This window comes from Somniosus microcephalus, chromosome 4, assembly GCF_052327205.1.
Source record: "Somniosus microcephalus isolate GS21.2 chromosome 4, FLI_Smic_1.0, whole genome shotgun sequence".
In the NCBI taxonomy this organism is placed as follows: Eukaryota; Metazoa; Chordata; class Chondrichthyes; order Squaliformes; family Somniosidae; genus Somniosus; species Somniosus microcephalus.
In genome coordinates, this window is record NC_140990.1 from 251665489 (window position 1) to 251679813 (window position 14325).

A 14325-nucleotide genomic window follows, 5' to 3' on the forward strand; every position below is an offset into this window, starting at 1 on the left:
AAATTTCACACTGTACAACCTAGGTGAACAAATATGAATAAAACAATGGCAGTGGAGCAGGGAGTCTGAGAGCTTCAATTACATGAAGATGATGGTCTGGTAAAATGGACATGGAGTGGAGAATCTGGGAGAGTTGTGAAAAAAGTTGTCTGAAAAACTGCTTTTTATAGAATCAAAGAATTTACAGCACAGAAAGAGGCCATCCATCCCCTTGGGCTTTTGTTGACTCCGCTTAATCCCTTGTCCTTTCCCCATACTCTTCTATTTTTTTCTTTTTCAAATAATTATCCACCTCCTTTTTAAAAGCTCTCAAAGGATTATTTTCCACCACTGATTCTGGTAGAGTATTCCATGTCCTAACAACCCTCTGCGTAAAACAAAAATTCTCATCTCTCCCTTTTGATGATTTTAAATTTATGTCCTTTTGTTACTAACTGATTGACCAATGGAAATAGTTTTTTCCCAATTTACCTGATCAAAACTTTTCATAATTTTGAACACCTCTATCAGATCTACTCTTAACTTTTTCTGTTCTATTGAAAAGAGCCCCAGTTTCCCTAGTCGCTCATGACTAAAGCCTCATTCCCAATATCTCTTCTCCAACTTCTACATAGCCTTTTCTAAAGTAAGGAGCCCAAAACGGGACACAATATTCTAACTTCGGCCTAACCACTGATTGCACAGGTCTGGCAGTACCTCTTTGCTTTTGAGCTCTGTGTGTCTATTTAAAAACCTTGCATCTTAAATGCTTTTTCACAACTTTACCAACTGATCCTCTCACTTGTGTATCTGAACCACTAATTTTCTGCTCTTTTCCTTTTAAAGCTTTACCATTATATAGTTTGTATATTTCCTCTCTTTATTCCTCTTTGCATAAGACGTCGTATCATATTTCTCCCCATTAAATTTCATCTGAATACTATCTGTCCATATCTATTCACCTGTATTTCTGAAGTCTCTTGTACTCTTCACACCCTAACCACACTCGTATTTTTTTGTTCATAAATTCTGACATTGTATTTGTTATATCCAAGATCAGATCATTTATATATATTGAAAACAGCAAAGGGCTTAACACTAACTGAGAACGCCACTGCTTACATCCCCCCAATCCAAAAGATATCCATTAATCACTACACTTTGTATCCTGTCCTTTTATAAATTTACTTCTATAAATTTACTATCTATACATTCCCTTTAATGCTGTATGCCTCAAATATCAACAAGCTCCTATGTGGCCCTTCATCAATTCCCTTGTTGAAAATCCATATACATAATATCAATGAGTTTCCTTTATCAATATATTGTTATTTTCTCAAATCACTGTATTAGACACATCTTGCCTTTTACAAATCTGTACTGGCACCCCTTAATTAACCCATGTCCTTCCAAGTGCTAATTTTATCCCATACCATGGCATCTCAATATTAAGCTGGTTTATGTCTTTCTCCCTTCTTGAACAAATGTGTTACATTGGCAACTCGCCAATTCTCTGGCATAACTTCTTTAAGAACATAAGAAATAGGAGCAGGAGTAGGCCAATCGGCCCCTCGAGCCTGCTCCGCCATTCAATAAGATCATGGCTGATCTGATCCTAACCGCCAATCTACTATCACAGAACCATCTTCTGAATCTAACAGAATTAGACACACGAAATAGGAGCAGGCTACACGGCCCCTGGGCCCGCTCCGCTACCCACAGGGCCATGACCGATCCGAACCTAGACTCATGTCCAAATTCCTGCCCGCTCCCCGTAACCCTTAATTCCCTTTACTTCTAGGAAACTGTCTATTTCTGTTTTAAATTTATGTAATGATGTAGCTTCTACAGCTTTTTGGGGCAGCATATTCCATGGACCTACCACCCTCGGAGTGAAGTAGTTCCTCCTCATCTCAGTTTTGAAAGAGCAGCCCCTTATTCTAAGACTATGCCCCCTAGTTCTAGTTTCACCCATCATCGGGAACATCTTCCCCGCATCCACCCGATCCAACCCCTTCACAATCTTATATGTTTCAATAAGATCGCCTCTCATTCTTCTGAACTCCAATGAGTAGAGTCCCAATCTACTCAACCTCTCCTCATATGTCCATCCCCTCATCCCCGGGATTAACCGAGTGAACCTTCTTTGTACTGACTCGAGAGCAAGTATGTCCTTTCTTAAGTATGGACACCAAAACTGTACGCAGTATTCCAGGTGCGGTCTCACCAATACCTTGTACAACTGAAGCAATACCTCCCTATTTTTATATTCTATCCCCCTAGCAATGAAAGCCAACATTCCATTGGCCTTCTTAATCACTTGCTGCACCTGCATACTAACCTTTTGAGTTTCGTGCACCAGGACCCCCAGATCCCATTGTACTACAGTACTTTCCAGTTTCTTGCCATTAAGATAATAACTTGCTCTACGATTTTTCCTGCCAAAGTGCATAACCTCACACTTTCCAGTATTGTATTCCATCTGCCAAATCTCTGCCCACTTACTTAGCCTGTCGATGTCCCCTTGCAGGTTTTTTATGTCCTCCTCACTCACTACTTTCCCTCCCATCTTAGTATCATCTGCAAACTTTGATATGTTACACTCGGTCCCCTCCTCCAAATCGTTAATATAGATTGTAAAGAGTTGGGGACCCAGCACTGACCCCTGCGGAACACCACTAGTTACTGATTGCCAGTCTGAGAATGAACCATTTATCCCAACTCTCTGCCTTCTGTTAGATAGCCAATCCTCTATCCATGCCAGAATATTACCCCCAATCCTGTGATTTTTTATCTTAAGCAATAATCTTGTGTGGCACCTTGTCAAATGCCTTTTGGAAGCCTAAATACACTACGTCCACTGGTTGCCCTTTATCCATCCTATATGTTACTTCCTCAAAGAACTCCAGCAAATTTGTCAAACATGACTTCCCCTTCATAAAACCATGCTGACTTTGTCCTATTAAATTATGATTATCCAAATGTCCTGTTACTGTCTCCTTAATAATGGACTCCAAAATTTTACCTACCACAGATGTTAGGCTAACCGGTCTATAGTTTCCAGCCTTCTGTCTACTGCCCTTTTTAAATAAGGGTGTTACATTAGCAGTTTTCCAGTCTGCCGGGACCTTTGCCGAGTCCAGGGAGTTTTGGAAAATTATTACCAATGCATCCACAATCCCTACCGCCACTTCCCTCAAGACCCTAGGATGTAAGCCATCAGGTCCAGGTGATTTATCTGCCTTGAGTCCCATTATTTTACCGAGTACCACTTCCTTAGTGATTTTGATCGTGTTTAGCTCCTCCCCCCCCCCCCTTTAGCCCCCTGTTTGTCCAGTGTTGGGATATTCTTAGTGTCTTCTACTGTAAAGACTGATATAAAATATTCATTCAGTGTTTTTGCCATCTCCATATTTCCCACCATTAATTTCCTGGTCTCATCCTCTAAGGGACCAACATTTACTTTAGCCACCCTTTTTCTTTTTATATAACTATAAAAACTCTTACTATCTGTTTTTATATTTTTTGCTAATTTACTTTCATAATCTATCTTCCCTTTCTTAATCAATCTTTTTGTTATTTTTTTTGCTGTCTTTTAAAGTTTCCCCAATCCTCCCACTAGATTTGGCTACCTTATATGCCCTTGTTTTTAGTCGAATGCTATCCTTAATTTCTTTATTAGCCACGGATGGCGGTCTTTTCTTTTACACCCTTTTCTTCTCAGTGGAATATGTATTTTTTGGAAGTTGTAAAAGAACTCCTTAAATGTACACCACTGATCATGTATCGTCTTACCCTTTAATCTATTTTCCCAATCCACTCTACTCAATTCCACTCTCATACCTTCATGGTCTCCTTTATTCAAGCTTAGCACGCTTGTTTGAGATCCAACCTTCTCACCCTCTAATTGAATATGGAATTCAACCATGTTATGGTCACTCATTCCAAGGGGATCCTTTACTAGGACATTTTTAATTAATCCTGTCTCGTTACACAGGACCAGATCTAAGGTTGCTTGCCCCCTGGTCGGTTCAGTTACATACTGCTCAAGAAACCCATCCCTAATACACTCAATGAACTCATCCTCAAGGCAGCCCTGCCCAATTTGATTTGTCCAATTAATATGATAGTTAAAATCCCCCATAATTATAGATGTTCCCTTATTACAAGCCTCAACTATTTCCTGATTGATACTCCGTCCAACAGAGTTGCCACTGTTATCCAATGATTTTTGAAATATTGTGTTCAGAGCCTCTGCTATTTCCACTAACTTTAATAAGCATTCCAGGATGCATAGTTTCAAGGCCCAGTGCCCTTTCCACCTACTTTTTCAGTACGAATTCCTTATCTATTAGTATCCTATCTAATTGCTCCACCTCATGTACTCTCATTCCCATCCATCACACACTTTTGTAAAATCTGATGTACTCACGTAATATCTCAGCCACTCCTATGAGACTTCCTTTTTCATCTCTAATCACTGTACCCTTTCACATTTTGTGACTATGAAATCATTTACTGTGACATAATAAAGACTCACTACGCACTTGGTTGAACATAAAGCAAGGCTTTAATCGACTTGTAACAAAACATGGAGGTCTAGTTAGTAGTCACTAGCTTCCAGTTTCCAGATTGTCTCTGGCCAAGTTGGGCCCACGCCCGAGTATTTATACTCCTCGGACGGCGCCCTCAGCTGGTCGTCCAATAGTACTTCCTGAGTTACTTCTTGTAGAAGTTGCGATTTATGACATTCTTCCTCCCTAAAAGGTTTGGAAGTCCAGTCTTCCTTTAACGGACTAGGCGGACCAAAAATAGCTGTAGTCGTTTAGCTTTCTGCTTGTGACCGGAAGGCACGTCTCCCCGGACCGTGTCCTGGTCCCTGGGTCGCTTGGCCCGTACCAGTAAGTCGGTAGAGTCCGCGTCGTCTTGATCGCCCTGTGGAGGACTGGGAATATCATGACTCCGAGTGCGGGTCCCCACAGGCACAGAGCTGGCCTCATCCTGGGTTGTAGCCAGAGATTGTCCGGCATCCTGGTTTCAGGCGGCCATCCTACGGGGAGCGTTCGGCTCCCCGAGTTGATCCGGTAGCACTGCTGGCAGATCCCTCTATGTCCCAGGTAGGGCGTCATCTTCATAGGGGTGCGGAGTGTTGACATCATTGTCGCAGGATCCTTCATCATGTGACCAATTGGGCAGGGAACCAGATCTCTGAGCGAGACAGTGGACTCCCGGCCATCAGGGTACCGCACGTGCGCATACGTGGGGTTTACCTCCATTAACTCCACCTCGTCAACGAGAGGGTCGTTCTTGGCAGACCGGACGAACCTCCGGAGTAGCACAGGGCCTGGAGCCACCAACCACGACGGTAGAGATGTCCCATGTGTAGAGCGACGCCGGAACTTGAAGAATCGCTCATGAGACGTGACATTCGTGGATGTGGAGAGAAGAGACCTGATAGAGTGTAACACGTCGGGGAGCACAGTTTCCCACTGCTGGTCTGGTAGGTTGCGTGACCTCAGTGCCAGACTGAAAGCATTCCAAATGATGGCATTGTATCGTTCAACCTGTCCGTTGCCGATTGGGTGATATGGTGTCGTGTTACTCGAGGCGATTCCCCGTTGGGAGAGATAACCTTTAAGTTCACTCGACATAAAGGAGGGACCCCAATCCGTGTGGATAAAATTGGCCGTCTCGCAAAGGGAAAAGACCTGATCGAGGCATTTAATTACTGTAGAGGTAAGCATATTAGGACAGGGGAAAGCAAAGGGAAAGCGTGAATACTCGTCTACCATCGTAAGTAGGTAGGTGTTCCACGTCGACGAAGGCAATGGCCCTTTAAAGTCTATGCTGGGCCTCTGCATAGGCTGCATTGCATGTATGAGTAAGCCATCTGATGGGCGGAAGAATTGTGGTTTCAATTCTGCACAAATCCTACAGGAGGAGCATGTTTTCTTTACGTCCTCTGTTGAGAATGGAAGATTTTTTGGAGCGCACAAAGTGCAACATACGGGTAACGCCAGGATGGCATAAGTCAACGCTGACATTGAAGAGCAAAATGCCCGTGTGAAGGTATCTGGGGCCACATTCTGTTTGCCGGTTTGGTAACGGATAGTATATCCAAAGGCGGCCAAGCTCCATCCTCCAGAGTTGAATTTTATTATTTTTGACTTTCATGCGCTTCTGGTTATCCAACATGAAGGCCACGGAGCGCTGGTCAGTTATGAGCGTGAAATGACGCCGAGCAAGAAAATGACTCCATTGGCGTACAGCCTCGATGATGGCTGTAGCCTCCTTCTCGACGGGGGGGGGGGGGGGGGGGTGTAAATGAAGCTCGCTACCCTACAATGTTCTGGATAGGAATGCCACAGGTCGACCACCTTGATTCAAGGTAGCCGAGATCGCCACCTCCGATGCATCGCATTCGACCACAAAAGGTTATCGTCAATGGAGCGAAGCGTGGCTTTCTCCAGCTGTCGTTTGAGGAGGTTGAAGGCAGAAATAGCCGTTGCTTCCAATGGAAAAGACTTTGCATGAAGCAGGGGCTGTATTTTAATCGGAGAAGTGAGATATCCACTTTGCGTAATAAGCAAACGTGCCAAGTGCCCGACGAAGAGAGCTGAGATTTGTAGGGGGAGGGAGCTCCTGAAGTGGACGAAGTCGCTCTGGGTACGGTTTAATAACACCGTTGCCCACCCAGTAGCCGAGAATGTTCACTGATGGCACCGATTTCACTTCGTTTAACGTTAAGTGGCGACAACGAAGAACGTCAAAAAACCTCTGAAGATTGGCGTCATGCTCCTTTTGATCATGGCCGGCAATAGTGATATTGTCTAAATACGGAAAGGTATCCGTCAAGTTCTCTTGCTGGACTAGGCCATCCATTGCCCATTGGAATATGGCCACCCCATTGGTGACCCCAAATGGAAGGCGACGAAACTGATAAAGCCGACCACTGGCCTCAAAGGCCGTATACTTTTTGTCAGAGTCTTTCAGTGGTACCTGATGGTACGCGCTCTTTAAATCGAAAGTTGAAAATACCTTGTATTTGGCAAGGTTGTTGACCATGTCATCTATGTGTGGTAGCGGGTAGGCATCCAGATCGGTATATTGATTAATAGTCTGGAATAATCAATACACAGACGTTTCTTATGTTGTTTTAAAGGGTTTTTCACAACGACAACTTGAGCCCGCCAGGGAGATGAACACGGCTCGATAATACCGTCAGCTAAAAGGCAAGAGATTTCTGCCTCGATAAATGCTCGGTCGTCTTGGCTAAAGCGCCGCGATTTGGTGGCTATGGGTTTACAGCGGGGGGAGAGATTGGCAAATAGGGAGGGCTCACCGAGTAAGGCCGCCGAGAGTGCACAAAACGGCACCTTAGAAATGGTAAGCTTCGGCTTCGACCCTCCAAACTCAAAAGTGAGTCTTTTGTGCTGCTTCTGGAAGTCCTGTCCCAGAAGCACATCGCTGCATAAGTTTTCGAGTACTCCGAGCCGGGTGGAGAGATAAGTGCGGCCATTGAGGATGAGGTTGACAAGACAGAAGCCAGAAGAATTGGTGGTCAGAGTCGTCAGAGCCATTGCAATCTCCCTGTCCGAGGGATAAACGCGCAGTTTTAACCTGCTGACAGCCCGCTTACTAATGAAGCTGTCAGAGCTGCAGGAGTCGATTAGCGCGCTTAGAGTGTGCCCATTTACTGAAACCTTCGTGGCTGCATGGGACAAACTTTGGGGAAAAACAGTTGTGATGGGAGGAGGGGCAATTTTTCCTTTGGCAGCTGTAGCCTTAGCAGTGGTTCTTGGTGGAGGAGCAGCTCCATAGATAGCAGCTGTGAAGCTAACAGGAGCTCTCGACTGGTATACTTTAGAGGAGCGGCCTTTCTTGTTAGCAGAGGCCCGTGACTGGCATACCTTGGAAAAGTGTCCTTTCTTGCTGCAATGATTGCAGGTCGCATTACGAGCTGGGCAAAATTTTCTGTAATGGAACGTACCTCCACAAAAGAAACACTTTCTTCCTGATTGCCAGGATGCTGCTAGGGCGGGGTCGTCATCAGCAAGGCCTCTAGGGTAGGGTCGTCACCCGTTAGAGTAGAGTCATCATCAGCGGGGGCATCCGCCCGAGACCTATCGAAAGACTCATTAAAGGTGCCCGTGCACGTGGTGGGAGATAAGTGTCTGCATTCGTCTTGGCCAAGTCCAGGGAACACGCCTGGTCATAAGCAGCCTGTAAATTGAGGGTTTTATTTTCCAGCAGGCGCTGACGTATAAAAGGGGACGCAATCCCATTGATAAAAGAATCGCGGATTAGTTCCTCTTGATACTGTTCAGCTGTAACCGCTTTAAGGTTACAATCTTTGCTGAGCCTGCGAAGTTTCTGGAGGAATTCATCGAGTGATTCCCCAGGCTGCTGCCGAGTCGAGCAAAGATTTCATTTGGGGACTTGACATATAGCTGCTGTAAAATTTGGATAGCAGCGTCGTAGTCTATACAGTCCTCAATATAATCATACACGAGGGGATACGTAGTTAATACGCAGTCGTAACTTATTAGGGGCATCCGCCCCACATTCTTCAAGAAAGTTGCTAAAGGTACGAAACCAATGCTTCCATACCTTCGCTGCCGCAGGTGCATTCGGGTCCAGGTCGAGACGAGCGGGTCTAAGGAGTTTTTCCATGATGGATCAGTTTCTTGCCCAAGTTCCTTTCTGCGGTTCGAGTTGCAGCTGGTTGTTCCGAATCACCCAAAGCGCAGAGACGATAACAAGTCGATTAAATTGACGTAATAAAGACTCACTACGCACTTGGTTGAACATAATGCAAGGCTTTAATCGACTTGTAACAAAACATGGAGGTCTAGTTAGTAGTCACTAACTTCCTGTTTCCAGATTGTCTCTGGCCAAGTTGGGCCCACGCCCGAGTATTTATACTCCTCGGACGGCACCCTCAGCTGGCCGTCCAGTAGTACTTCCTGAGTTACTTCTTGTAGAAGTTGCGATTTATGACACTGTTTCCCATTATGTTCCATCTCAGTCTTCATACTCCTCCCCACAGTCTTTCTAACCTCCTTTAGCTTAATTTCTTTTTGGTGTTAACCAATAAAAATGAACTATTCCATCAAAATCCTTTTTTACCTGTAATCTAACTGGTGATACACAATATATTTTAACATATAATTAATATTTTTCTTTTATTAAACCATACACCTCCAAGTATCTTGATCATTACTCAACATCAACATGACAAATGTCACAGCTATTTTACATAATTACCAACAGATTTTAAACATGCTCAAACTTTTAGACATTTAACCATTTAATTCCAAACAAAACATAATAAACTATAACTTTAGACTGTCAGGAGCATCTTCAGCAATCCTGCATTTATATTATTGCCAGCTTAATCAGCAATTATTTAAGTGATAACTTCAGTTTTAAGGTGTGCTTGAGGCAAGGATGAATTAATTGTCAAACACAATGATAAATGGGGGATATTACTTATTAATATATTTCAGTAGAATAAATAAAATGACTAATAAAAGTTAATGATTCTACACTATACAGTTGACATTATAAATTGTAATTTTTGTAGGAGAGTTAAGGCAACAAATGCATTATTGTAATACAGTATGACAATGTGAAATAAAAATGCGTAGAAAATCTGAGGAATACCATTTTCTACAAAACTACATTGAAAGTAAAAAAGGGGAAAAGGAAATTCTAACCTAAGCTACAACATTAAAAATAGAATAACTTTCAAAAGGGAATTGGATATATAATTGAAAAGGAAATGAACTTGCAGGACAATGGGGAAAAAAGCAATGGAGTGGGACAAATTAGATAGCTCTTTCAAAGAGCTGGCACAGCTGAATGGCCTCCTTTTGTGCTGCATGATTCTATGAAACAGAAATATAAACTATAGTCTAGAAACATAGAAAACTAGGAGCAGGAGTAGGCCATTCGGCCCTTCAAGCCTGCTCCGCCATTCAATATGATCATGGCTGATCCTCTATCTCAATACCATATTCCCGCTCTCTCCCCATACCCCTTGATGCCTTTTGCGTCTAGAAATCTATCTCCTTCTTAAATATATTCAGTGACTTAGCCTCCACAACCTTCTGTGGTAGAGAATTCCACAGGTTCACCACCCTCTGACTGAAGAAATGTCTCATCTCAGTCCTAAATGTCCTACCCCGTATCCTGAGACTGTGACCCCTCGTTCTAGAGCCCCCAGCCAGGGGAAATATCCTCCCTGCATCCAGTCTGTCTAGCCCTGTCAGAATTTTATACATTTCAATAAGATCCCCTCTCATTCTTCTAAACTCTAGAGAATACAGGCCTAGTCGACCCAATCTCTCCTCATAAGGCAGTCCTGCCATCCCAGGAATCAGTCTGGTGAACCTTCGCTGCACTCCCTCTATGTCAAGTATTATCCTTTCTTAGGTAAGGAGACCAAAAACTGCACACAGCACTCCAGGTGTGGTCTCACCAAAGCCCTGTATAGCTCTAATTTAAAAAAAGCTTGAAACTTTATTTTTGGAGGACAAAGCTTTGCATGAAAGATTGCCCCACTGCTCAGTCCACCAATACCTATCTTGTCTTCTTAGACATAAATCAACCTCACAGCCCAAGAAAGATTGGGCCAGATATTCTGATCCCTACGGGTGGGTACACAGCGCGTACCCACCCGTAGGGACATTGGAAATGCCTGTTTCAGGCATGCACTGCGCATGCGCTGGAAACCGGCATTTCCAATCGGTCAAGAAAGCTCTTGACAGATCCTCCAGCTGCCCGGGAGAAGGGCCTCTGCGGGCAGATAGTTCTGCTTTTTGGAGACCCTCCGCCCGCAGAAAACCCTTACAATTCAGGATAAGAGTTGAAAAAAGTAAATATATATATTTTTTCCCCACTGATTTATCATTTAAAAATACTTTAAAGAAAGGTAAGTTTATTTTTAGCCCTGTTAAAAACTTAATTTTTTTTTCAAAAATTTAAATTTTGTTTAAAATAAATTTATGTAATTTCAAGTCATTTTAAAAATGTGATTTTTAAAAAATTTATTTGAAGTTTTACTATGTTTTGGGGGTGATCTCCATTCATATATCCGACAGGTCTTCCTGTCAAATGTATGGAGATTCCCTTCTCTGATTGGCTCCCCATGGCCCACATGATCCCAAGGATGCTGCAAATTACCTGCGCCTCTGGGATACGTGGGCCCTGCACACCGGCAGTTTGGAGAGGCCCAGCAGCGGAACTGTGCGCCTCCCGGGAGCCTTCAGGTAAGGGCGCAGATGTTTCCAGATCGCAGGCCTCCGCCCGTGGGAGGCCTGCGATCGGAATATCTGGGCCATTAAATTTAAATTTATTTGTATTGTATTGTACTGTACTATTTTCATTGCTGTGATTGTAACATATATGCAAAACTGAAATTTAGGGACTCTACTATTCACTAAATCCTATTATCCAAAATGGATGTCCTCCATTATGGAGGTTCCACTTTAACATTCATTCAAATATTTTCCTACTGATTAACTGGGTTCATTGTCTTGAAGTTCAAAATTTCTAATTAGTGTAGTGAAAATTAAATAAATATATCTTTAATCAGCATCTGTGCTTTTCATCAAGTCAACAACAGAAACAAAAATAGATGGATATATTATTTGAGGGCAGTTAGTCTACTAGTCTTGAAGCACAGCCTGTACAGTGCCATGTGGGGCCAAATGACCAGTGTTATACTGCTGGCTCCTGTGTCACTAGTCCAGCAACAACAGCGCTCCTAACACCAGTTAATTTTAAATGATGAGACACCAAACAGGACCACAGACTCTTGTACTTAAAGTACTGGAAATTAAGTTTCAACAGTTTTTAAATTTGCTTTCACACTGGTCTGTCTAAGCAGTGTGAAACAACTGGAAAATATCCTTGAGGTGGTCTTACACCGATTGTCTTTGTTGTGGTCTGTAGTTAGATCACCAATGTGACTACTAAGTTATAACAAGTTTTGTATTAATGCACATCCAAAACTCCTTAGTGTCAACACAAAAGAAAGAGTATAACTGGCCCATACCACATTCAGTTCTATTGCCATTTTAGTCTATGGAAAGAATACAAATTCAAATTTCTACACATAAAACAATAAAACAACACAGATTTCTTAAAAAGCAGCACACTTTTATCACACATCCCATATAATTTGAAAGAGGGAAAAAGCACCCTAGCAGAGAAACAAAGTTCTTCACTCTACCTGAGATGACCAGTCCATGCACGTAACAACACGATGTTTTGACCAGCGCTCATCAAAAAACTGTCTATTTAGAGAAAGTTTAGCTCCACCTTGGAGTTCTCTGTTAAGAAACAAAATGCAAGTCAAAAATGTTGTTCAGCTGTTCAGAAACAGTTCTGCTGCAATAACAGTTAAGTATTACCCTTCTTTTTCTTCTAAATCCTTGCCACTGTAGTCAAAAAAGAGATCTTTATGTTCTGCAAGAGCCCGTTCAATTATTCTGGTGCTGTGATCAAAGAATGTGAGGAATTCATCAGAGTGAATAATCTGCTGTTTTTCCTCTTCAGTAAGTTCATGTGGCGCACCTATAAAACAAGGTAAGCAAATCTTATTTACGTTAGGTCTTTAATTATTTTTAAACATTATTTAATTCAGAAACCTACTTAGCATCTTAATTTTACCACCAATGCAATCCTATTTCCTTTAAGATATATCAAATTACCCATTAGTGTAGCATTTAAGCATTTTGGCCACAGGATCTTGTGCCATTTCTTGCTGACATTTAAAACTGTCAACTATGTGGTTGATAAAGTAGAGCCGGTACTGCGGTTTTTTTTAAACTACATTTTCAGTAGTCCGGAAAAAAATATAGGCCTGTAATTTCCAATAGGAGGCTTCCTGCGTGTGGATGCCTCCTATCGGGAATAAATCTACGCCCTTACCTGAGGACTCCTGAGGTCCAGACACTTCCGATCCTGGGCCTCTCCACAGTCGAAATGCGCAGGACCCACGTATCCCAGGGGCGCATGCAGTTCGCAAGCGTCCCTGGGATCATGTGGGCCAGGCAAGCCAATGAAAGAAGGGAATCCCCCTTTATACTTTTGATAGATAGACCTGTCAAAAGTATGAATGGGGATCACTGAAAAAAGACACTAAAACATTAAATACATTTTTAAAAACCATCACATTTTTAAAATGAGTTAAAATTACATTAAATTAAATATTTTGAAAAAAATAAGTTTTTACAGGGCTAAAAATAAACACCTTTTTAAAAAAAAAAAAAGTATTTTAAAATTCTAAATGAGTGAAAAAAATGATTTGGTTTACTTTTTTAAACGCTTATGCTGGTAAAAGCAGGCCTTATGCCTGCTTTTACCAGGCATAAGATTTTTAAGTGATTTCAGCGGGCAGAGGTTCTGCAGAAAGCGGAACTCTCCGCCCGCAGAGGCCCATCTCCAGGGCAGGCGTCCGATCTGTCAAGAGGATTCTTGACAGATCGGAAATGCCGGTTTTCAGCACGCCTGAAACTGGCATTTCTGATGTCCCTATGGGTGTGTACACAGCTCATACACACCCGTAGGCATTGGAAAATACGGGCCATAAACATACAAAATTAGTTTTATTCTATTTTATTTGACCAATGAATTAGATTACCCATGACCTAAAATGTTTTTTCTCTATATCATAGTACAAAGTAAGGATTAATCCTTTAGAACCTTCACTGGAGTAAATGTACACATGATGTGGTACTGACCCATACAGTCCAAGGTGGTCCCAGGTTCAACCCCTCATTTTGATGTTAGTTCATCTCGGATCAGGCAACAGTAGAGCCACACCAATCAGCACCAGTCCCCGAGTTGGAGAATTAGGAAGAGAGAAAAGAAAAAAAGAACTTGTACTTGTATAGTGCTTTTCACAGCCTCAGGACATCCCAAAGTGCTCCACAGTCAATGAATTACTTTTAAAGTGTAGTCACTCGTTATGTGGGCAGCCAATGAGAAAAATGGTAAACAGCAATGAGATAAATGACCAGTTAGTCTGTTTTAGTTGTGTTGGTAGACAGACAATTTTCCAATTCTTCTTCGAATAGTGCCAAGGATCTTTTACTTCCACCTGAACAGGTAGACAGAGCCTTGGTTTAATGTCTCCTCCAAAAGACAGCACCCCTAATCCCATGGCAGTATTTCAAAGAGGAGCAGGGGCATTCTCCTGGCCAATATTTATCCCTCAACCAACATCACTAAAACAGGTTATCTGATCATTGTCACATTGCTGTGCGCAAATTAGCTGCCACATTGCCTACATTACAACAATGACTACACTTCAAAAGTACTTAATTGTCTGTAAAG

The 14325-nt window shown here is 42.5% G+C and overlaps 1 protein-coding gene across 8 annotated transcripts in view; it reads right to left on the bottom strand.

Annotated features, from left to right (window-relative positions):
• Positions 1–14325, bottom strand: part of LOC147120372 (cytoplasmic dynein 1 intermediate chain 2-like) — a 125777-nt gene that overhangs the window by 28423 nt on the left and 83029 nt on the right. For all 8 annotated transcript variants that reach the window (XM_085986206.1, XM_085986205.1, XM_085986210.1 and 5 more), the window contains 2 exons: positions 12399–12561; positions 12218–12317 (listed from right to left, as the gene is read on the bottom strand). In XM_085986206.1, the coding sequence (XP_085842332.1) occupies positions 12218–12317; positions 12399–12561 (263 nt within the window). The remainder of the gene's footprint in view (positions 1–12217; positions 12318–12398; positions 12562–14325) is intronic.